Source organism: Pan paniscus, chromosome 21 (assembly GCF_029289425.2).
Source record: "Pan paniscus chromosome 21, NHGRI_mPanPan1-v2.0_pri, whole genome shotgun sequence".
Taxonomy (NCBI): domain Eukaryota; kingdom Metazoa; phylum Chordata; class Mammalia; order Primates; family Hominidae; genus Pan; species Pan paniscus.
The window spans coordinates 40156167-40178160 of NC_073270.2; the positions used below are offsets into that span (position 1 = coordinate 40156167).

The 21994-nt window shown below is 42.7% G+C and overlaps 1 protein-coding gene across 6 annotated transcripts in view; it reads left to right on the top strand.

Annotated features, from left to right (window-relative positions):
- The window catches only part of ITCH (itchy E3 ubiquitin protein ligase), a 151553-nt gene that overhangs the window by 62794 nt on the left and 66765 nt on the right, over window positions 1-21994 (top strand). For 5 of the 6 annotated variants that reach the window (XM_055104975.2, XM_055104974.2, XM_008957199.6 and 2 more), the window contains 4 exons: window positions 102-147; window positions 14065-14222; window positions 15749-15932; window positions 19426-19521. In XM_055104975.2, coding sequence (XP_054960950.1) covers window positions 102-147; window positions 14065-14222; window positions 15749-15932; window positions 19426-19521 — 484 coding nt within the window. Of the gene's footprint in view, window positions 1-101; window positions 148-14064; window positions 14223-15748; window positions 15933-19425; window positions 19522-21994 lie in introns of those variants that run through there. The other variant, XM_063600798.1, reaches the window with a different exon arrangement.

A 21994-nucleotide genomic window follows, 5' to 3' on the forward strand; every position in this document is an offset into this window, starting at 1 on the left:
GATTTAATAAAAGGCTTTGCTTACATGGCATGTTTAGAAAAGAAAAAACATGAAAACTACTCTCTTGAAACTCATTTTCTGTTTAAACTTTGATGTTAAAGGTGCTTCTCAGAATGATGATGGCTCCAGATCCAAGGATGAAACAAGGTAAGCATTCACTGATTGCTTACCACAGAATGCGGAGAGATAGATTTCCTAAATATTCATTTTAGTGTAAACTTCAGGTTCATGATATAAGAATAAAAGAGTGTCAGAAAGAATTCAGAACTCAAGAAGGGAAATATTTGCAAAAGATTGAAGACTCTTAGCTTATCGGATTAGAGCTATCTGGAGTGGGCTAGGGATAACCAAATTGTTGATACTTCTTCAGCTTGTAGAAAATAAATATACTGGCACCCTTTCAGAGGCAGGGTGTTCTAAACTCCAGAGCCATCATTGGGCTGTTAAGTTTCTATTCCAGAAAAACTGAGATAGGAGCTTTACACATATGTGAAGGTCACCACTAGCTATGGTATCATCTGGGCCTTCATTAGAAGGGGCAGAGCTTTGTACCAACTGTTTGCTGTTAGCCCAGGTTTAGCACTTTCATGTGCCTATCTGCGTTCAAGTTTGGACCTAAATGTGGGGAAAAGAAAGAGAGATCAGTTTGTTACTGTGTCTATGTAGAAAAGGAAGACGTAAGAAACTCCATTTTGATCTGTACTAAGAAAAATTGTTCTGCTTTGAGATGCTGTTAATCTGTAACTTTAGCCCCAACCCCGTGCTCACAGAAACATGTGCTGTATTGATTCAAGGTTTAATGGATTTAGGTCTGTGCAGAATGTGCCTTGTTAACAACATGTTTGCAGGCAGTATGCCTGGTAAAAGTCATCGCCATTCTCCATTCTCGATTAACCACGGACACAATGCACTGCAGAAAGCCGCAGGGACCTCTGCCCAAGAAAGCCTGGGTATTGTCCAAGGTTTCCCCCCACTGAGACAGCCTGAGATATGGCCTCGTGGGAAAGGAAAAACCTTACATCCCCCAGCCCAACACCTGTGAAGGGTCTGTGCTGAGGAGGAGTAGTGAAAGAGGGAGGCCTCTTTGCAGTTGAGATAAGAGGAAGGTTTCTGTCTCCTGCTCGTCCCTGGGAATGGAATGTCGGGGTGTAAAGCCAACCATTCGTTCTATTCTGAGATAGGAGAAAACCGCCCCGTGGCTGGAGGTGAGATATGCTGGCAGCAATACTGCTCTGTTACTCTTTGCTACAGTGAGATGTTTGTGTAAAGTGAAACATAAATCTAGCCTCTGTGCACATCCAGACATAGTACCTTTCCTTGAACGTATTCATGATACAGATTCCTTTGCTCACATTTTTCCCTGCTGACCTTCTCCCCACCATCACCCTGTTGCCCTGCCACACTCCCCTCACCAAGATAGTAAAAATAGTGATCAGTAAATACTAAGGGAAATCAGAGACCAGCGCTGGTGCGGGTCCTCACACGTTGAGCGCCGGTCTCCTGGGCCCACTGTTCTTTCTCTGTACTTTGTGTCTGTGTCTTATTTCTTTTCTCAGTCTCTCATCTCCACCTGACGAGAAATACCCACAGGTATGGAGGGGCAGGCCCCCTTCATCTAAAAGGTGTTGAAAGCCTTGGGCTGTGTGAATTAACTTAGACTGCTTATTGGTTATCCTGGAAATCGGTAACAGCAGATAAAATTAGGAAAGGAGATGATTCTGCTTTTAAAGTAGTGAGTGGCATGTCTTAACCACAGAGTGCAGTGATTATAAAATTCCATTTGATTCTTTGTTTTTCTCAAATTGCATAAGCAGTGAGTAGGAAGAAGATGATGAACCACAGGAGGAGTAGTCAGAAGGGGAGAAGAACGAGAAAAGTAATGTCACAGACTGTAAGGGAAAATTATCCACAAAGATGGGATGTTACAGTGTCAGATGCTGCAGAGGAGGATAGGTGAAGAAAGTAGAACAAAATACTGATAGTTGTTGAAGCTGTGCTGGTAGGTACATGGGAGTTTATTGTATTAGTCTATCTGCATTTGTCATCTATGGGTTGTTTTTTTTTTGTTTTTTTGTTTTTTTAGATGGAGATTCACTCTTTCACCCAGGCTGAAGTGCAGTGGCGCGATCTCAGCTCACTGCAACCTCCATCTCCCGGGTTCAAGCAATTCTCTTGCCTTAGCCTCTTGCGTAGCTGGGACTACTCAAGACAGGCATACACCACCATGCCCGGCTGTTTGTATTTTTAGTAAGAGATGGGGTTTTGCCATATTGGCCAGGCTGGTCTTGAACTCCTGATCTCAAGTGATCTGCCTGCCTTAGCCTCCCAAAGTGCTGGGATTACAGGCATAAGCCGCCATGCCTGGCCGATAGATATATGGAAGTTTTTTGGGCTTTTTTTGTTTTTTGAGGTGTTGTCTCACTCTGTCACCCAGGCTGGAGTGCAGTGACACAATTTTGGCTCTCTACAACCTCCACCTCCCAGGTTCAAGCAATTCTCCTGGCTCAGCCTCCCGAGTAGCTGGGATTACAGGCACCCGCCATGATGCCCAGCTAATTTTTTGTATTTTTAGTAGAGACGGGGTTTCACCATGTTGGCCACTATGGTCTCATTCTTCTGACTTCGTGATCTGCCTGCCTCAGCCTTCCAAAGTGCTGGGATTACAGGCATGAGCCACTGCACCTGGCCAATATATGAAGGTTTTCATAATAAAAAGTTAAAGACAACTCATCAAGATCTTTAGGAAAATCAAAGTTTATAAAGCTGTTGTGTCTTACCTAATAGGTATCTGCTTTCACATTCTTATGATGAAGAATCATCTATATTAATCTCACGAGATGTAGAATATTAAGGAGCAGTAACTTCTTGCCTAGAAAATAACAGATACTTTTATTCTTTACTGTGATTAAAATCAATGGGGCCGGTCATGGTAGCTCACACCTGTAATCCCAGCATTTTGGGAGGCCAAGACAGGAGGATCACTTGAGCCTAGGAGTTTGAGACCAGCCTGGGCAATTGAGTGAGACCTCATCTCTACACAAAACAAAACAAAACAGAAAAATTAAAATTAAAAAACAGTAGTTAGGCCTGGTGGCACGTGCCTGTAGTCCCAGCTGTTGGAGTGAGGAGGGTGCCCAAAGTGGGAGGATCACTTGAGCTGGGGAGATCAGTGAGCTGAGATCATGCCACTGTACTCAGAGTGATGACAGTTAGACCCTGTGTCAAAAAAAAAAAAAAGCAATAGGACAGGTTTAAAAAATTACATAAATATCTGTAGACTGAATACTATTATGTCTCTTTTGTCTTTTTTTAGTATTATTATATTTAGTAGAAGATTTCTTGAATTCCTGAAAGTTCCCGCATAAAATGTTTTAGTATTTCAGTTTGCTTTGATCATTTACCTCTTCTTTTACACAATAAACCTGTATCTTTGTATAATAAGTGGGTATGTAAAAGGTTCTGTTATGCCAGTGTGTTGTTGCTTGTTTGTTTTCTGCAAGTCTCTTTCTTAACAGTATTTTCATCAAACCACTTGTACTCTGGACATCTTTAAATTTATTATAAAGGCATTGCTGGATCCCCTACTTAATGCTATTTAATCAATGCTTTTTATCTTCCTAAGTGAATCATTGTCATAAATAATTTGGGGAACAATGTCTTCTGGGTTTCTGAGACTGCCTGACAAATCTTTGAGTATGTCTTTTGTGTTAAGCATAAGTTCCTGTGCATCAGCTTTTATTCCAGAGCACACACACCTTTGAGATGACGGGTTTGAAAAGCATTTTGTAAACTGTCAAAAGCTGTTTAAATGTTACTACACAATAATGAGTAGTAGTCATAGCTGTGACTGCCTTTTCTCCTTTGCTTTTGTTTGCAGATTTCATGACTATAAAACTAAAAGGCAGGGAAGTATATATGTAGTGGACAGGCGCTTCGCATCCTTTCCTCCATCCTCATAGTTATCGTTTAGGAAGTTTACTAATAGCCTTAGGTTATTTTAGCTTTTGATCTTAATTCAAGCACTGTCTGTATCATAAATGTATTTATTGATCTGTTTTCCCCACAGCATGTCTGGATGTTTTATGTTTCTCAGTGTTGTCTTCTATTTGTTTATTTTTATGAAGTACCAAGATTATTGGTGCCTGATTTTCAAGATTTTGTCGTTAGATGTGCGTTCTTTTTTTTTGTTTTTAAGTTTATTATTATATTTTAAAGACAGGCTCTCGCTCTGTTGCCCAGGCTGGTCTCAGACTTTTCACCTGAAGCATTTGCCCTATCTCGGCCTCCCGAAGTGTTGGGATTACAGACATGAGCCACCACGCCCAGCACATGTGCCTTCTTGATTGTTACTCTTTGATTTGAACATTTATGACCTGATTGTACTATAATAGCATTTTGGTTGTCTGAGGTTCTCTATCCTGTCCATAACTTATGAACTTATTTATAGGTCAGATGTATATGTATGTTGAAATTAGCAGATGTTTGTAAGATTGTGGAATAGGGGAACAAAGTTATAGTAGCACATAATTAGCAGCTAATTGCTTTTCTTTTTTTTTTCTTTTTTGTTTGAGACCGTGTCTCGTTCTGTCGCCCAGGCTGGAGTGCAGTGGCGTGATCTCAGCTCACTGCAACCTCCACCTCCCGGATTCAAGTGATTCTCCTGCTTCAGCCTTTCAAGTAGCTGGGATTATAGGCATGCACCACCACGCCCAGCTAATTTTTTGTATTTTTAGTAGAGATGAGGTTTCACCATGTTGGCCAGGTTGGTCTCGAACTTCAGACCTCAAGTGATCTGCCCACCTCGGACCTCCCAAAGTGCTGGGATTATAGGTGTGAGCCACCATGCCCAGCCAGCTAATTGCTTTTCAAAGCCAATGGTGGTGTTGGTTCCACTGACAATTCTGTATACTGTATAGATTTCCGGATTGATTTTCAAAATCTATTTTTAGTTTTAGCCTCACACTTTACTAAAAGAACTTAAACTTATTAAAATAAATAAAATAAACCGCCAGTACTATTTTAGTATGGCCCTGCTTCTCAAACTTTAGAGCACATTAGAATCACCCGGTTCATTAGATTTGGGGTGGGACTCAAGATTTGCATTTCTAACACATTTCCATGTGATGCTGATGCTGCTAGACCAGGGTCTACATTTTGAGAACACTATGGTTAGACACACACGTTTTTGCAAATTATAACTATTCTGGGAAATAATAACAGATAGTAAAAACAGACTTCTTATATAATTTTTCATTATATAAGAAGTCTGTTTCCCCAAAGTCCAAGCGTGCAGAATTTGCTAGAACTGTCAGTCTGTCTTAATTTCATACCCTTTTGAGAGCTGCTTTGAATCTTGTTTTTTTTGAACTGTTGTTTTTATGTTTATTATTAGAAAATAATACATGATTGTTTTAAAAGATGTAAATTAAATAGTGTGTAAAGTAAAATGTATAAAGCCTTAATAGAAGAAATAATATTTGACCTAAGACCTTAAAACAGAGCTATAAACTGTATATGCATGTCTTAGAGGAATTGGAGGGAAGAAGGAATTCTAAATGGAAAGAAGAAAAACGAAGGTGGTGAAAAACACAGGTTGTTTTGTAGGAAATCTTTAATCATAATATTTGGCTAAAGGTGCAGTAATTTCAAGGGAGAAATGGCATTTGGTGATTAGAAAGAAGACTCAGTCAATATATATTTATTTGCCTTTATATGATAGACACTATGCTCAACATGTCTCTTCTTCCTTCAGTTAGTCCTTAAACGTTTATGAGTTAGGTACTATTGTCTCATTTTTATAGGTGATGAGAAAACAGGCTTAGAAAGGGAAAGTAACTTGCTTGAGTTAATAGCGTTAAGTGGGACAGTTGAACCTGGAACTGCCTTACCTTCAGAGCCTGAGCTTGTAACTATCATGCTTTACTGCCACCTGAAGTTGGGATGATATACAAGTAAGTGCTTAGCCATTAATAAATGTTATTTTTATTGTTAGATAGGTTGGGACCAGATGGAGGTTTGCAAGTAAAGACTTACAGAATTTTTTTTTTTAAAGGAAAGGAATGTCTTTTAAAATAATTTGATTTTGTTCTGTTTTGTTTTGTTTTAAGACTGAGTTTTGCTCTGTCGCCCCGATGGGAATGCAGTGACGCGATCTTGGCTCACTGCAACCTCTGCCTCCTGGGTTCAAGCAGTTTTCCTGCCTCAGCCTCCGAGTAGCTGGGATTACATGCGTGCACCACTAGACTTGGCTAATTTTTTGTATTTTTAGTAGAGATGGGGTTTCACCATGTTGGCCAGGCTTGTGTCGAACTCCTGACCTCAGGTGATCTTCTTGGCCTTCTTGGCCTCCCAAAGTGCTGGGATTACAGGCGTGAGTCACCACGCCCAGCCTAAAATATTTGAACAGGAGATTGTATGATCAGAACTCTGTAGGAAAAAATATTTTGACAGTGGTATATAGTTTGGATTATGTGGTGGTGAGTGAAGGTTGAAAGTCCTATATGGAAATTTGTTACAATAATCTATTGAGAGGTAACGAAGGCTAGAACTGAGGCAATAATGGTGGAAGAGTAGAGGGAGAATGTGAAAGTGGGATCAACAGGACTTAGATACTGAGTGTCAAGAGGCACAGGGAGGAAAAATGTAAAATTGCCTGGGAAAGACAGCAGTATCGTTCATAGAACCAAAACCTAAGAAGGAAGGAAGACCATAGGAAGAGAATGTTTAGAGGGACGGGAGGACCTGGCAGGGCATGGTGGCTAACACCTATAATCCCAGTGCTTTTTGGGAGGCCCAAGGGGAAGATTGCCTCAGCCCAGGAGTTTGAGACCAGCCTGAGGGACAAAGCGAGACCCCATCTCTACATAAAATAAAAAATTAGCAAGGTGAGGTAGCATGCTCCTGTAGTCCCAGCTACTCAGGAGGCTAAGGCGGGAGGATCCCTTGAGCTCAGGAGTTCAAAGTTGCAGTGAACTGTGATTGCACCATTGCACTCCAGCTTGAGTGACAGAGCAAGACTCTGTCTTTAAAAAAAGGAAGAAAGGGAGGGCCTTGGGATGGGAGAGTTATTCTAGATCTCCTGCATTTAATTGATAATTTGATACTAGAGGATGGGAGTGAGATAAAGAGTAGAGATTGATTTGGGAATCATTCTCTGAGATAACCTTAGAAATCATGGAATTTGAGATCCTAGGGAAAAATCTGTGGAGAAAGAAAAGGAGAACAAGAACACAATCATAGAGATCTATATTTAGTGGATGGTAGGAAGAGGACAAACCAAAAAAGGGATGATGAGAAGTGGGAGTACAAGATTACAAAAGCACTGTCACAGAAATTAAGAGAAAAATGTTCTTTAAAAGATGGGACATTTGGCCGGTGGCGGTGGCTCACTCCTGTAATCCCAGCGCTTTGGGAGGCCAAGGTGGGCGGATCACTTGAGGTTAGGAGTTCAAGACCAGCCTGGCCAACATGGTGAAACCCCATCTCTACTAAAAATACAGAAATAAGTTAGCTGGGTGTGGTGGCATGCGCCTGTAATTCCAGCTACTCAGGAGGCTGAGGCAGGAGAATTGCTTGAACCCGGGAGGTGGAGATTGCAGTGAGCTGAGATCATGCCACTGCACTCCAGCCTGGGCGACAGAGCAAGATTAGATTCTATGTCAAAAAAAAAAAGATGGGACATTTAGCACTATCAAACACTGCAAAAGAGAATTAAGTCTTAGATTAATAAGCTAGGGAAAACTGGCTGTTTGGAAAAAGAAAAGAAAAATCAGGTTAACGCCTTAGCTTATCCCAAGATGAGAGTAGATTCGATGTTGACTTTTAAATTGATTTTAAAAAATTAAACTAAAACCTCTAGAAGAAAATATGAATAGTTAATTCATTGCTGAATAAATTTAGCTATATAGAAATATAAAACTCTTATAATTTAAAAATGTATTATCAAAAGCAAAGGAAATATTTAACCAATATGAGATGCTCAGTATTCTCAGGTTGTAAAGATCTCTTAAAAATAGGCAAAATTATTCCCTTGTAATAGATAAATGTACAAAAAAATATATATAGTTCATGAAAGAAGAAACTGTAATGACCTGTAATTATATGAAATATTGTTCATCTTCAATTTTAAAAAGCATTAATATTTTTGCTTACCAAATTGGCAAAGATTTTAAAACTTTATGGTGAAATGGGTGTTTTTATTTTGCGGTACATAATTTGAAAATGTCCAGCAAATGGGAGAACAGGTCAATTATTACCTTTAAAACTATTTTTTAGGGCCAGGCACAGTGGCTCATGCCTGTAATCCCAGTACCTTTGGGAGGCCAAGGCAGGTGGATTGCTTGAATCCAGGAGTTCGAGACCAGCCTGGGTGACATGGCGAAACCCCGTCTCTACTAAAAATACAAAAAATAAGTCCAGAATGGTAGCCTGCACCTGTAGTCCCAACTGCACAAAAGGCTGAGGCAGGAGAATCTGTGGAACCTGGGAGATGGAGGTTGCAGTGAGCTGAAATCATGCCACTGCGTTCCAGGCTGGGTGACGGAGCAAGAATCTGTCTCAGAAACCAAAAACAAACAAAAAAACACTATTAAAAAGAAACAATTTAGGCCGGGCGCAGCGGCTCACGCCTGTAATCCCAGCACTTTAGGAGGCTGAGGCAGGTGGATCACCTGAAGTCAGGAGTTTGAGACCAGCCTGGCCAACATGGTGAAACCCCATCTCTACTGAAAATACAAAAATTGGCCGGGCATGGTGGCAGGTGCCTGTATTCCCAGCTACTTGGGAGGCTGAGGCTGGAGAATCACTTGAACCTGGGAGGCGGAGGTTGCAGTGAGCCAAGATCGTGCCATTGCACTCCACCCTGGGGGACAAGAGCGAGACTTCGTCTCAAAAAAACAAACAAACAAGCAACCAGTATTTTTCAGCTTTCAAAATATTTGCATGTTTTGTCTTGGTTGTTCTATTCTGCAGTCTGTCTAAAAGAAATAAGAAATCCAGGCAGGGCATGGTGGCTCATGCCTGTAATCACACTTTGGGAGGCCGAGGTGGGTGGATCACTTGAGCCCAGGAATTTGAGACCACCCTGGTCACCATGGATAAACCCTGTGTCTACAAAAAATACAAAAATTAGCCAGGTGTGGTTGGATGTGCCTGTGGAATAGGAGGATCACGTGAGCCTGGGGAGGTCAGGGCTGCAGCGAGCAGTGATTGTGCCTGTGCACTCCAGCCTGGGCAACAGAGTGAAACAATGTCTCAAAAAAAAAACCCAAAAAGACCAATGAAAAGAAAGCGATTAAATTGTAGTATGTCTATATATAATTTTCTGCAGTCATTCAAAATGATTTTCAGTAATTTGGGGGAAATGCCCAATAAGTATTGAGTAACTAACCAAATAAAAAAACCCACCCAGAATATGAAACCATTATACAGTGTGTGATTGCAGTCACATCCAATGAGAAGGACTGACAAGAGATAGTCCTATGTCTTGGTGGTAATTATCTCCAGGATGTAGGATGGCAGATAATTTTTATTTTATAATTAGAAGTTACTTTTATTCTTTGAAAGTCTGTTTTAAAAATTAAAATGGGGGCTAGGCGCAGTGGCTCATGCCTATAATCACAGCACTTTGGGAGGCTGAAGTGGGCAGATAGCCTGAACCCTGGAGTTTGAAACTAGCATGGGCAACATGGCAGGACCTTGTCTCTACAAAAACATACAAAAATTAGCTGGGTATGGTGGTGCATGCCTGTATTCCCAGCTACTCAGGAGACTGAGGCGGGAGGATCATATGAGCCTGGGAGGTGAGGCGGGAGGATCATGTGAGTCTGGGAGGCTGAGGCTGTGGTAAACCATGGTTGTGCCATGGCACTCCAGCCTGGGTGACAGAGGAAAACCCCAAGGGAAAAATAAAATAAAATGCACTAACTATATTAACTGCATTTTAAAAAAGAGTATAGTGAAGGAAAGGGGAATGGGAAGACAGCTTGAGGAACAGATAGGATTGAGGAAACATTTTAGGTTTGGGTGCTTGATTATATTTGTAGAGTAAGACAAAAGGTCTGTAAGAAAGGAATATAATAAAGATGCAAGAAAGCATTAAAAGATGTTGGGCAGTCCTAGAGGATATAGTCTGCCATCCAGGACATGATAGGCAAATCATCCTTGAAGAAGGGGAGAGAGACTTTTTCAGACATGGGAAACAGATGAAGATGGTTAGTGGCACAGAGAAATTTTAAGGTATGGGAGAAAGTTGAGGGATAGCAGATAATCATTATTTTTAGGGAAGAGGAAGAGTCAGGAATAGCTACAGATTGGTATTAGCAATTTGAGGAGATGGAAAAGGTTTGCAAGGGGCACTGGGGATGGGTCCAGGAGTGGATTAGAGATGTAGAAACTGATTGATTTCTAAGCAATATAGATAACCCAATTAAAGTTGTTGAATAATGTCAGCTGTAGCCAATGTTGGCTTGGTCTCTTTGACATAATCCAGTTTTAGGTATTTGAATACTACTCTATAAATACAAATACATAGACTGAAGCACAATTTTAATTTTTTTCTATCTTTTGCCTAGGTCTGTATGATTGTATAGGACTTAGAGCTTTTTGTCCTACCAAATTATTAATTTCTTTATTCCCATTAATTTTAATACCAGCACACTAATCTCATTAAACCCATGGTTTTACTACTAGGTTGTCAAAGTCATCCGTCATTTATAATTCCCTAGCTCCCAGGAGTCTTGAGCTGTGATTTTTTGGTTTGTTTGTTTTTGGGTTTTTTTTTTTTTTGAGACAGAGTCTTGCTCTGTTGCCCAGGCTGGAGTGCAGTGGCACAATCTCCGCTTACCACAACCTCAGCCTCTTGGGTTCAAGCGATCCTCCCAGCTCAGCCTCCCGAGTAGCTAGGACTATAGGCGCATGCCACCATACCCAGCTAATTTTTGTATTTTTAGTAGAGATGGGGTTTCGCCATATAAGCCAGGCTAGTCTCAAACTCCTGACCTCAAGTGATCTGTCCACCTTGGTCTCCTTAAGTGCTGGGATTACAGGCGTGAGCCACTGCACCCGGCCGATTTCTTCTTTTTAATAAGAGGGGAGAAAAAGAGTTTTTGTCTTTAATAATTGGTAGTGAAAACCTCTGACCTTTTCTTTACTGGGCCCAGTGGAAAATTTATTAGAATTGTTTGTAGAGCAGCCTGCCCTTTAATATGCTACTTTACTTAGTTTATTTACTCCACTAAAATACACCTGACTTCTCAACTGGAACATTCTCCAGCATTACTTGTTGGTCTGAGAGAATAGTAGTGTAAAAAGTAGATGAGGGGTTAGTTGTGGTGGAAGAATTTCTGGGAGGGGAAGCAGTTGGGCAAGGGTGAAGGAATTGAAACTACTAGGGAAAGTAGCCTATGATGAAGCCCAAGTGAGGTGTGAAGTGAGCTGATGAACTGTAAAGATTCTGGAAGGAGTTGAAGGTTGTGATGAGACTGAATAAAAGATACTGTAGGAGGCAGGTAGAATAAATAGGAAGTTGTAGTTAGAGGGATTTTAGAGTTCAAGATCTAGGAAGAGGAACAATTCTAAGTATCAAGGAAATTTAAGGAGTTGTACGGGTTATCAGATGACTCCATTGAAAAATTGAGATCAAAATGTTATAAGGGTGTACAGCATTGATGTTAAAATTCCCCAAATTTTAATCCCCAGCAACAAATCATAGCATTTTTGGAATCCTGTTTCTGCTGTACCTTTATCATAGTAGGTTTATCTCATGCACTGAATGTTCCTTCTCCCTCACATATCCCTAAAACTTGTCTAGCACTGAATGTGCAATTTAGTATGAATTTTCTAGCTGAAAGATTTTTAGGCATCTTGTAGTCAAGATAATACATTTTAGGATGCATTCTTGGGTCACATAACTCATCAGTAGCAGAGTCAGAGCTAGAAACCTTAATTTCCCAATTTTTGGTCTATTCTACTCGTTGTTATCTGTTATTTAAAAAGCAGCAGGAACTCTTCTTTCAAACTAGTTAGGAACGTCTTAAAATAGCATGGAGAGGCAATACGCAGTCTTAAAATGGTTTTGGAAACCTCACTTAGAAGAAGAGAAGCAGTGTCAAAGCTGACTCTTTCTGCATTCAGACCATGTTCTGCAGGTAGTCAACACTAATCAGGTGCTGACTGCCAATTACTGAGGTGTTCCCTCTATTATAAGCATTTGGGGAACCCCCAAAGTAGTGCTTGTCATACCTTACTGTCCACATATATAATCTGGGGATCTTGTTAAAATGCTAGCTCTGATATAGTAGGTCTAGAATAGTTTTGAAGATTGTGCATTTCTGACAAGCTCCTGTATAGTGCTCGTCCGTTTGGTTTAAAGACCACACTTTGAATAGAAAGGCCCTAAAGGATTTCTGTGGTACACAGTTTGAAAATGTCTTTTAAAATATGAGGACTGGTACGCAGTGGCTCATGCCTGTAATTGTAGCACTTTGGGAGGCCAAGGAGGGAGGATTGCTTGAGGTCAGGAGTTCAAGACCAGCCTGGGCAACGTGGCGAAACCCTGTCTCTACAAAATACACAAAAGAATTAGCTGCGCGTGGTGGCAGGTGCCTGTAGTCCTACCTACTCGGGAGGCTGAGGCATGAGAACTGCTAGAACCTGGTAGGTGAAGGTTGCAGCGAGCTGAGATCACACCACTGCACTCCAGCCTGGGCGATGGAATGAGACGCTGTCTCAAAAAAAAAAGGAAAAAAAAAACTATGTGAGGAGAGAGAGATGTTAATTAGCTTGACTGTAGTACTTTTTTTCACTATGTATATCAAAACATCATGTTATACTGTTTTTATTAAAAATAAATCATTGCAATACATGTTTTACAGAAAAAAAATTTAATATATGGTACTGCCTCTCTGTTTCTTTCTTTGTTTGAGACAGGGTCTCACTCTGTCTCCCAGGTTGGAGTGCAGTGGCGCAAGCTCAGCTCACTGCAACCTCCATTTCCCAGACTCAAACAATCCTCCCACCTCAGCCTCCTGAGTAGCTTCGACTACAGGCGTGCCCTGCCATGCCCAGCTACTTTTTAAATTTTTTTGTACAGACAGGGTCTTGTCATGTTGCCCAGGCTGATCTGTCACTCCTGCGCTTAAGTGATCCTTTCACCTCAGCTTCCCAAAGTGCTGCAATTACAAGCGTGAGCCACAGCACCTGGCCTCTGTTGAATCTATTAGATTTTATTTTGTTCAGGCTTATTCTGAAATTCCTAGGAGTATGGGTTAGTACCGTGTAGTGGTTTGGAGGTAGTACATACCAGAGCCTTGGCTGAGACATCTGCAGACTGGCTACTTATGCCCTTGTTTCTAATCTATGACTAGAGCCCCTCTGGAAGGAAAAGGAATCAGCTATATTTAGCCAACAGTAGCAGTAGCTTTCAGTCTGACATTTCCTGTTAGTGTTCTTCCCTCCTTTCTATCCCTCCAGTTGATGTCATTGCTTTGAAGAAATGACAGCTCCTTTAAAAAAAAGTCTGTGGTTACTTCTACTCTAAATCACTAGCTTTGAACATTTTGTGTACCATTGTACTGAGCTGGGGGATATCAGGGCCTAGTCCCTGGGAAATACGTGCACTTTGTTCTCCTAGCATGGGAAAACCAGACCTGCCTCAAACTTGAATTAATAGCCAGTGGAAATCAAGAAACAACAATGGTAAAGTTATCTGTGCTTGTGATAAAATAGTGCCCTAAGGATTTTGAGAACTTGACTTTGTTCCTGTTCATATAGGGCCTTCTGAAGGCTTATTTGAAATATGAACCAGCATACCTAATAGTTCTGAATGGCCACAAGTGTTCCTATGCCCTTGGACAACCCATCACTCTATCTCTAGATGAACTCTGGGGGTTATATAGGATTCTACCCAAAGGCTCTTTATGTATTTAATAAGGCTGACCAGAAATTAAAAAGTTTTGAAGCTCTTAAAAACTTAGAAGTTTTCATCCTCCTGCTGTTTTTTTTCTTAAATTCAAGGAGTATTCATTATTTCTCTCTCCCCCTTCCTTTTCCCCTCTTCTTACCCAGAGTGAGCACAAATGGATCAGATGACCCTGAAGATGCAGGAGCTGGTGAAAATAGGAGAGTCAGTGGGAATAATTCTCCATCACTCTCAAATGGTGGTTTTAAACCTTCTAGACCTCCAAGACCTTCACGACCACCACCACCCACCCCACGTAGACCAGGTTTGTATTCCAGCTCTCAATACTCTCGGAAATAATGTCCTGGTTGGCAATTAATCCTCAGGTAAGTGTCAGGAAATTCTTTTAGGTGAATTTTCTGCGTGTATTTTTACATTTAAGATTTTGGAAAAGAATGATCTTTCTGTAGGTAACCAAAAGTGCCTTTTTCCTAAGTTTTTGTTCAAGGTGACATTACTGAGGCAGTGCTCTACTGAGAATGAAAATGACATGTGCGTAATATAAAGTATAGGCGGTGCAGATAACATGGCAATAACATTGTACCTTTCTTAAATGGTTTGTAACTATAACATAAATATACTAAATACTCAAGGATTTGGTTGCTTATTCCTAGTATATCCTTTAAAAAGTTAGTAAACGAAAACCCAACAATGCTAAATGACCCAGATTTTAAATAAAAAGTACACAACAAACAAGCATATTTTAGGTAGTAAAAATGTGAACACCTACAGTTAGACTATCCACTTCTCTGATAGCCAGAACAAATCTTTAATCTTACCTTTTATTGTTTCTCTCTGCTAATATGTGGGCAGGGAATGCAGTGTAGTTAAACCAAATATTACTAGAAAAGTACATTAGTTCTCTGCAAATAATTTTAAGTGAATTTCTATTCAATTATACATCTTCTCCTTTTTATTTTTTTATTTTTTGAGACAGGGTCTCACTGTGTCATCCAGACTGGAATGTGGTGACATCTCAGCTCACTGCCACCTCTACTTCCCAGGCTCAAGTGATTCTCTAGCCTCAGCCTCCCGAGTAGCTGGTACCACAGTCATGAGCCACCAATGCCTGGCTAAATATTTATATTTTTTGTAGAGATGGAGTTTTGCCATGTTGCCCAGGCTGGTCTGGAGCTCCTGAGCTGAAAGTGATCCTTCTGCCTCGGCCTCCCAAAGTGTGGGAGTTACGGGCGTAAGCCACTGCAGCCACGTCTTCCCCTTTTATAGATAATTTGATTAATTGTATATTCTGAGTCTTTAAGATGTCTTTATTATAATCTTGGTGACTTCCTCTAGACATTGTTTTGTCCACAAGTATTTCTTAAAGGTGTAATGTATGACTACTAACTATCTGTAAGAATGTTATTTCTTATCAGACCTTCCATATTATAACCAACATCAAAAATTGGTCTGTAATCTGCAGGGTTTCACAGGAAAGCAGTTTTAAGGAGCTGGAAAATTAATAAATGAACTTAAAATACCAAGGAATATTAATAATTTCCTATTCTAAAAGTTTTTATTTCCAGTGACATCAGGAGATCAGAGAACCTGTACATGCTTCGTGATTAGTAATGGGACATAGGGATAGACAGGACCGAAAAAGTAAACAAGCCTATTAACTGGCAGCGTTGGTTATTTCCCATTACTCATTTCTTTAAGTAATTTTCACCTGTGCATCTACATCTTAAGTTTTATATTTATCATCTGCCTTTTATTTTTTACAGTTAAAATTCTATCCTGAATTTTAGAAAATAAAAGATTCTTTTCCTATTTTCCCCAAATCTTTTATAGCATCTGTCAATGGTTCACCATCTGCCACTTCTGAAAGTGATGGGTCTAGTACAGGCTCTCTGCCACCGACAAATACAAATACATCTGAAGGAGCAACATCTGGATTAATAATTCCTCTTACTATATCTGGAGGCTCAGGCCCTAGGCCATTAAATCCTGTAACTCAAGCTCCCTTGCCACCTGGGTGAGTAACTTTTTAAATTAACATATGTTGTCTTTAGGATTCTTCATAAGCCTACTTATTAATAAGGAAAATAACAGTAAACAACAGTAAACTCCATTGTTTTGATGACTGTTTTTTAATTTCTTTTTTTTTTGAGATGGAGTGCTCTGTCTCCCAGACTGGAGTGCAGTGGTGTGATCTTGGCTCACTGCGACCTCCGCCCCCTGGGTTCAAGTAATTCTCCTGCCTTAGCCTCCCTAGTAGCTAGGATTACAGGTGTGCACTACCAAGCCCGGCTAATTTTTGTATTTTTAGTAGGGGATTTCACCATGTTGGCCAGGCTGGTCTCGAACTCCTGACCTCAAGTGATCCGACCACCTCAACCTCTGAAAGTGCTGGGATTACAGGCATGAGCACCCAGCCAACTGTTTTTATGTTATTGTAACTGATTTTGGGGGATCTGGAGTCAAAATGAACAAGGAAAACACACCATATTTGAAATCTTCAGGGCAAAGTGGAAAAATATATTTTTTCATCAAAGGACCCTGAAAGTTAACCAAGGCCAATTAATAAAATAATCACCTAATTCCAATTGCCTTTTTCTTTAAGGGGGAAAAAAATCCCTTTTTAATATCAAACTATTTTTTTCATCAGAAGATCATTATAGGCTGGGCATGGTGGCTCACGCCTGTAATACCGGCATTTTGGGAGGCCGAGGCGGGCTGATCACCTGAGGTCAGGAGTTCGAGACCAGCCTGGCCAACATGCTGAAACCCCATCTCTACTAAAAATACAAAAAATTAGCTGGGTGTGGTGGCGGGCGCCTGTAATCCCAGCTACTCGGGAGGCTGAGGCAGGAGAATTGCTTGAACCTGGGAGGCAGAGGTTGCATTGAGCCAAGATCTTGCCACTGCACTCCAGCCTGGGCAATAAGAGCAAAACTCCATCTTGGGGAAAAAAGAAAAATCATTATAGCAAAGTGATAGATAATTCAGAAAACTGAGAAAATTTGTGCTCATAATCCCATTTTAATCTCTACTGATTATTTTAAGATTATTTTCTTCTTTTTTTTTTTTTCCAAGGCAGAAGAATTTTTCTTAGTACAGAACAAAATGAAAAGTCTCCCATGTCTACCTCTTTCTACACAGATACGGCAACCATCCGATTTCTCAATCTTTTCCCCACCTTTCCCCCCTTTCTATTCCACAAAACCGCCATTGTCATCATGGCCCATTCTCAATGAGCTGTTGGGTACACCTCCCAGACAGGGTGGTGGCCGGGCAGAGGGGCTCCTCACTTCCCAGTAGGGGCGGCCAGGCAGAGGCGCCCCTCACCTCCCGGACGGGGCGGCTGGCCAGGTGGGGGGCTGACCCCCCCCCACCTCCCTCCTGGACGGGGCGGCTGGCCAGGCAGAGGGGCTCCTCACTTCCCAGTAGGGGCGGCCGGGCAGAGGCGCCCCTCACCTCCCGGATGGGGCGGCTGGCCAGGCGGGGGGCTGACCCCCCCACCTCCCTCCCAGACGGGGTGGCTGGCTGGGTGGAGGGCTGACCCCCCCTACCTCCCTCCTGGACGGGGCGGCTGGCCGGGCAGAGGGGCTCCTCACTTCCCAGTAGGGGTGGCCGGGCAGAGGCGCCCCTCACTTCCCGGATGGGGCGGCTGGCCGGGCGGGGGGCTGACCCCCCCACCTCCCTCCCTCCCAGACAGGGCGGCTGGCCGGGCGGGGGGCTGACCCCCCCACCTCCCTCCCGGACGGGGCGGCTGGCCGGGCAGAGGGGCTCCTCACTTCCCAGTAGGGGTGGCCGGGCAGAGGTGCCCCTCACCTCCCAGACGGGGCGGCTGGCCGGGCGGGGGGCTGACCCCCCCACCTCCCTCCCGGACGAGGTGGCTGCCGGGCGGAGACGCTCCTCACTTCCCAGACGGGGTGGCTGCTGGGCGGAGGGGCTCCTCACTTCTCAGACGGGGCGGTTGCCAGGCAGAGGGTCTCCTCACTTCTCAGACGGGGTGGCCGGGCAGAGACGCTCCTCACTTCCCAGATGTGATGGTGGCCGGGAAGAGGCGCTCCTCACTTCCTAGATGGGATGGCGGCTGGGCAGAGACGCTCCTCACTTTCCAGACTGGGCAGCCAGGCAGAGGGGCTCCTCACATCCCAGACGATGGGCGGCCAGGCAGAGACGCTCCTCACTTCCCAGATGGAGTGGCGGCCGGGCAGAGGCTGCAATCTCGGCACTTTGGGAGGCCAAGGCAGGCTGCTGGGAGGTGGAGGTTGTAGCGAGCCGAGATCACGCCACTGCACTCCAGCCTGGGCACCATTGAGCACTGAGTGAACGAGACTCCGTCTGCAATCCCGGCACCTCGGGAGGCCGAGGCTGGCGGATCACTCGCGGTTAGGAGCTGGAGACCAGCCCGGCCAACACAGCGAAACTCCGTCTTCACCAAAAAATACGAAACCAGTCAGGCGTGGCGGCGCGCGCCTGCAGTCGCAGGCACTGGGCAGGCTGAGGCAGGAGAATCAGGCAGGGAGGTTGCAGTGAGCCGAAATGGCAGCAGTACCCTCCAGCTTCGGCTCGGCATCAGAGGGAGACCGTGGAAAGAGAGGGAGAGGGAGACCGTGGGGAGAGGGAGAGGGAGACCGTGGGGAGAGGGAGAGGGCGAGGGAAAAATATTTATTAAGATTATTTTCATAGATTGTTTTTAAGATACTCAGGTGTAATTTTTTCTTGTTTATTTTTTGTTTGTTTGTTTGAGATGAAATCTTGCTCTGTTGCCCAAGCTGTAGTGCAGTGGTGGGATCTTAGCTCTCTGTAACCTCCGTCTTCCGGGTTCAAGTGATTCTCTTGCCTTAGCATCCTGAGTAGCTGGGATTACAGGCACCTGCCACCATGCCCAGCTAATTTTTTTGTTTGTTTGTTTGAGATGGAGTCTCACTCTATTGTCCGAGCTGGAGTGCAATGATGCAATCTTGGCTTACTGCAACCACTGCCTCCCAGGTTAAAGTGATTCTCCTGCCTCAGCCTCCTGAGTAGTTGGGACTACAGGTGCCCACCATCATGCCCAGCTAATTTTTGTATTTTCAGTAGAAACGGGGTTTCACCACGTTGGCCAGGCTGGTCTTGAACTCCTGACCTCAAGTAATCCACCCGTCTCAGCCTCTCAAAGTATTGGGATTACAGGTGTGAGCCACTGCGCCTGGCCATTTCTTTCCACTCAAATCCTGATTATACCCTGATTGAGAGTGACTTCATTATCCTAGGTAGACCGACCTCAAGCCTCTTCAGGAATATGTTTTCTCCTAGAGCAGATACTTGCATAGAAGAAATTGAATTCACTGTGTGCCACTGCCTGAAGATTACATTTCTTCACTTTATTCCTAAATTGTATTTGTATCATCTTTCTAAACTGACGTCCTTATTTGCCTTAGTTCAATAATGGTCATTTAATGGAAATGCAAAGACAGGATTAAAAAGCCGGGTAACTCATGCAAGTATTTTACCAGCCTTTTAATTTTGTATTTAAGTTGGGAGCAGAGAGTGGACCAGCACGGGCGAGTTTACTATGTAGATCATGTTGAGAAAAGAACAACATGGGATAGACCAGAACCTCTACCTCCTGGGTAAGTATCTGAATTTAAAAAGAATAATTTTATTTAGTCAGAATTGTGGATTACATCTGTATAATCTTCCCTACATTTCTGTTTTACTTTTTCTTGTCAGCCCTTTCTCTGTCCACTTTGTTTTGTGGTAAGTACAAATTAAAAAGAAGAGAGCTAGACAACTGATTAATTCAGAGCCTGATAAACAATTTTTGTTTTCACGCATATTTCTTTCTTCTTTTCTTTATTTTATAGAAACAACATCTCGCTATGTCGCCCAGGCTGGTTTTAAACTCCTGAGCTCAAGCCATCCTCCCGCGTTGGCCTCCCAAAGTGCTGGGATTACAGGCGTGAGCTATCATGCCTGGCCCTATTTTCACTCATTTCTGACCTAAAGATTCCTTAGGTGGGCTGGGCGCAGTGGTTCACGCCTGTAATCCCAGCACTTTGGGAGGGCGAGGCGGGAGGATCACGAGCTCAGGAGATTGAGACCATCCTGGCTAACGTGGTGAAACCCCGTTTCTACTAAAAATACAAAAAAAAAAAAAAGCCAGGCATGGTGGCGGGCACCTATAGTCCCAGCTACTTGAGAGGCTGAGGCAGGAGAATGGCATGAACCCAGGAGGCGGAGCTTGCAGTGAGCCGAGATCTCGCCACTGTACTCCAGCCTGGGCGACAGAGCAAGACTCTGTCTCAAAAAAAAAAAAAAAAAATTTCCTTAACTTTTCTTGTCTAAACTGTTTACCTGTTTACTAATACTGTAGTTTAAGTATTAGTTTCTTCAAGAGTAATTATTTAAATGAATAAGAATTAGAGCCCAGTCATATATTAAAATGAAGTTCTTATTATATTTAAAAAACTATAATAGCAAAATCATTTCAAATTAATTGGGGAGGTTAAGGATATATTAATACATGGTGTTAAGCCTTTAACATTAACATTAACATTACAGTCCAGGCGCAGTGGCTCGCGCCTGTAATCCCAGCACCTTGGGAGGCTGAGGTGGGGGGATCACGAGGTCAAGAGATCGAGACCATCCTAGCCAACATGTTGAAACCCCGTCTCTACTAAAAATACAAAAATTAGCTGGGTGTTGTGGCGCGCCTGTAGTCCCAGCTACTCCGGAGGCTGAGGCAGGAGAATGACTTGAACCTGGGAGGTGGAGGTGCAGTGAGCTGAGATTGTGCCACTGCACTCCAGCCTGGCGACAGATCAAGACTCCGTCAAAAAAAAAAAAAAATTATATAAAATAATTGAAGAAAAAATATTTTTTAATCCAGAGGAAAGTCAGTAACAAACATGGAAAAATACTTAACCTTGTTAGTAATCTGAAGGAAATATACCCTGAAAAGGTACTGTTTTAGTTATTAAATTAGCAGATAATATCAAGTATTGGTGAGGAACTTTACGTTGTTAGTTGCTGCCAGGGCTAGGCACAGTGGCTGATGCCTGAAATCCTAGCACTTTGGGGGGCCAAGGTAGGATGGGCGCTTGAGGCCAGGAGTTTGAGACCAGCCTGGGCAGCATAGTGAGACCCCATCGCTATAGAAAGAAAAAGAAATTAGCTGGGCATGGTGGCATGTACCTGTAGTCCTAGTTAATCAGGAGTCTGAAGTGGGAGGATCTGTTGAGCCCAGGAGTTCAAGATTACAGTGAGCTGTGATCATGCCACTGTACTCCTGGGCAACAGAGCCAGCCCCTGTCATCCTCCCTGCATCTGCCCACCATAATTATGTATTAATACATACCCTTCATAATCCTCTCTGTGAAATTTATCCTAAAGAAACAATTCAAAGGAAGAAACAATTTGCTACATTAAAAATATTCATTATTTTATTATTTATATAACATCAGAATATTGGAAACCACCCTAAATAACCAAGCAGGTAGAAATCGTGAAGTCATTCGATTCATTTATGAATTATGTTCATAATCAACACAATTCTTTCAAATGTTTTATTTAGAACATTTGTATCAATGTTTACTTACATATTTGTTCCCATTTAAAATGATAGGAAGTGGGCTGGGCGTGGTGGTTCACGCCTGTAATCCCAGCACTTTGGGAGGCCGAGGTGGGCGGATCACCTGAGGTCGGGAGTTCGAGAGCTGCCTGACCAACATGGAGAAACCCTGTCTCTACTAAAAATACAAAATTAGCCAAGTGTGATGACGCATGCCTGTAATCACAGCTACTCAGGAGGCTGAGGCAGGAGAATCGCTTGAACCCGAGAGGCAGAGGTTGCGGTGAGCCAAGATCGCGCCATTGCACTCCATCCAGTCTGGGCAACAAGAGGGAAACTCTGTCTCCAAAAAAAAAAGATAGGAAGTTAGTTGTGTTCTTGCGAAAAATTGTGTGTGTGTGTTTTGTTTTGTTTTGTTTTTTCGAGATGGAGACTCACTCTGTTGCCCAGGCTGGAGTGTATTGGCATGATCTCAGCTCACTGCAGCCCCCACCTCATAGGTTCAAGCAGTTCTCCTGCTCAGCGTCCCGCGT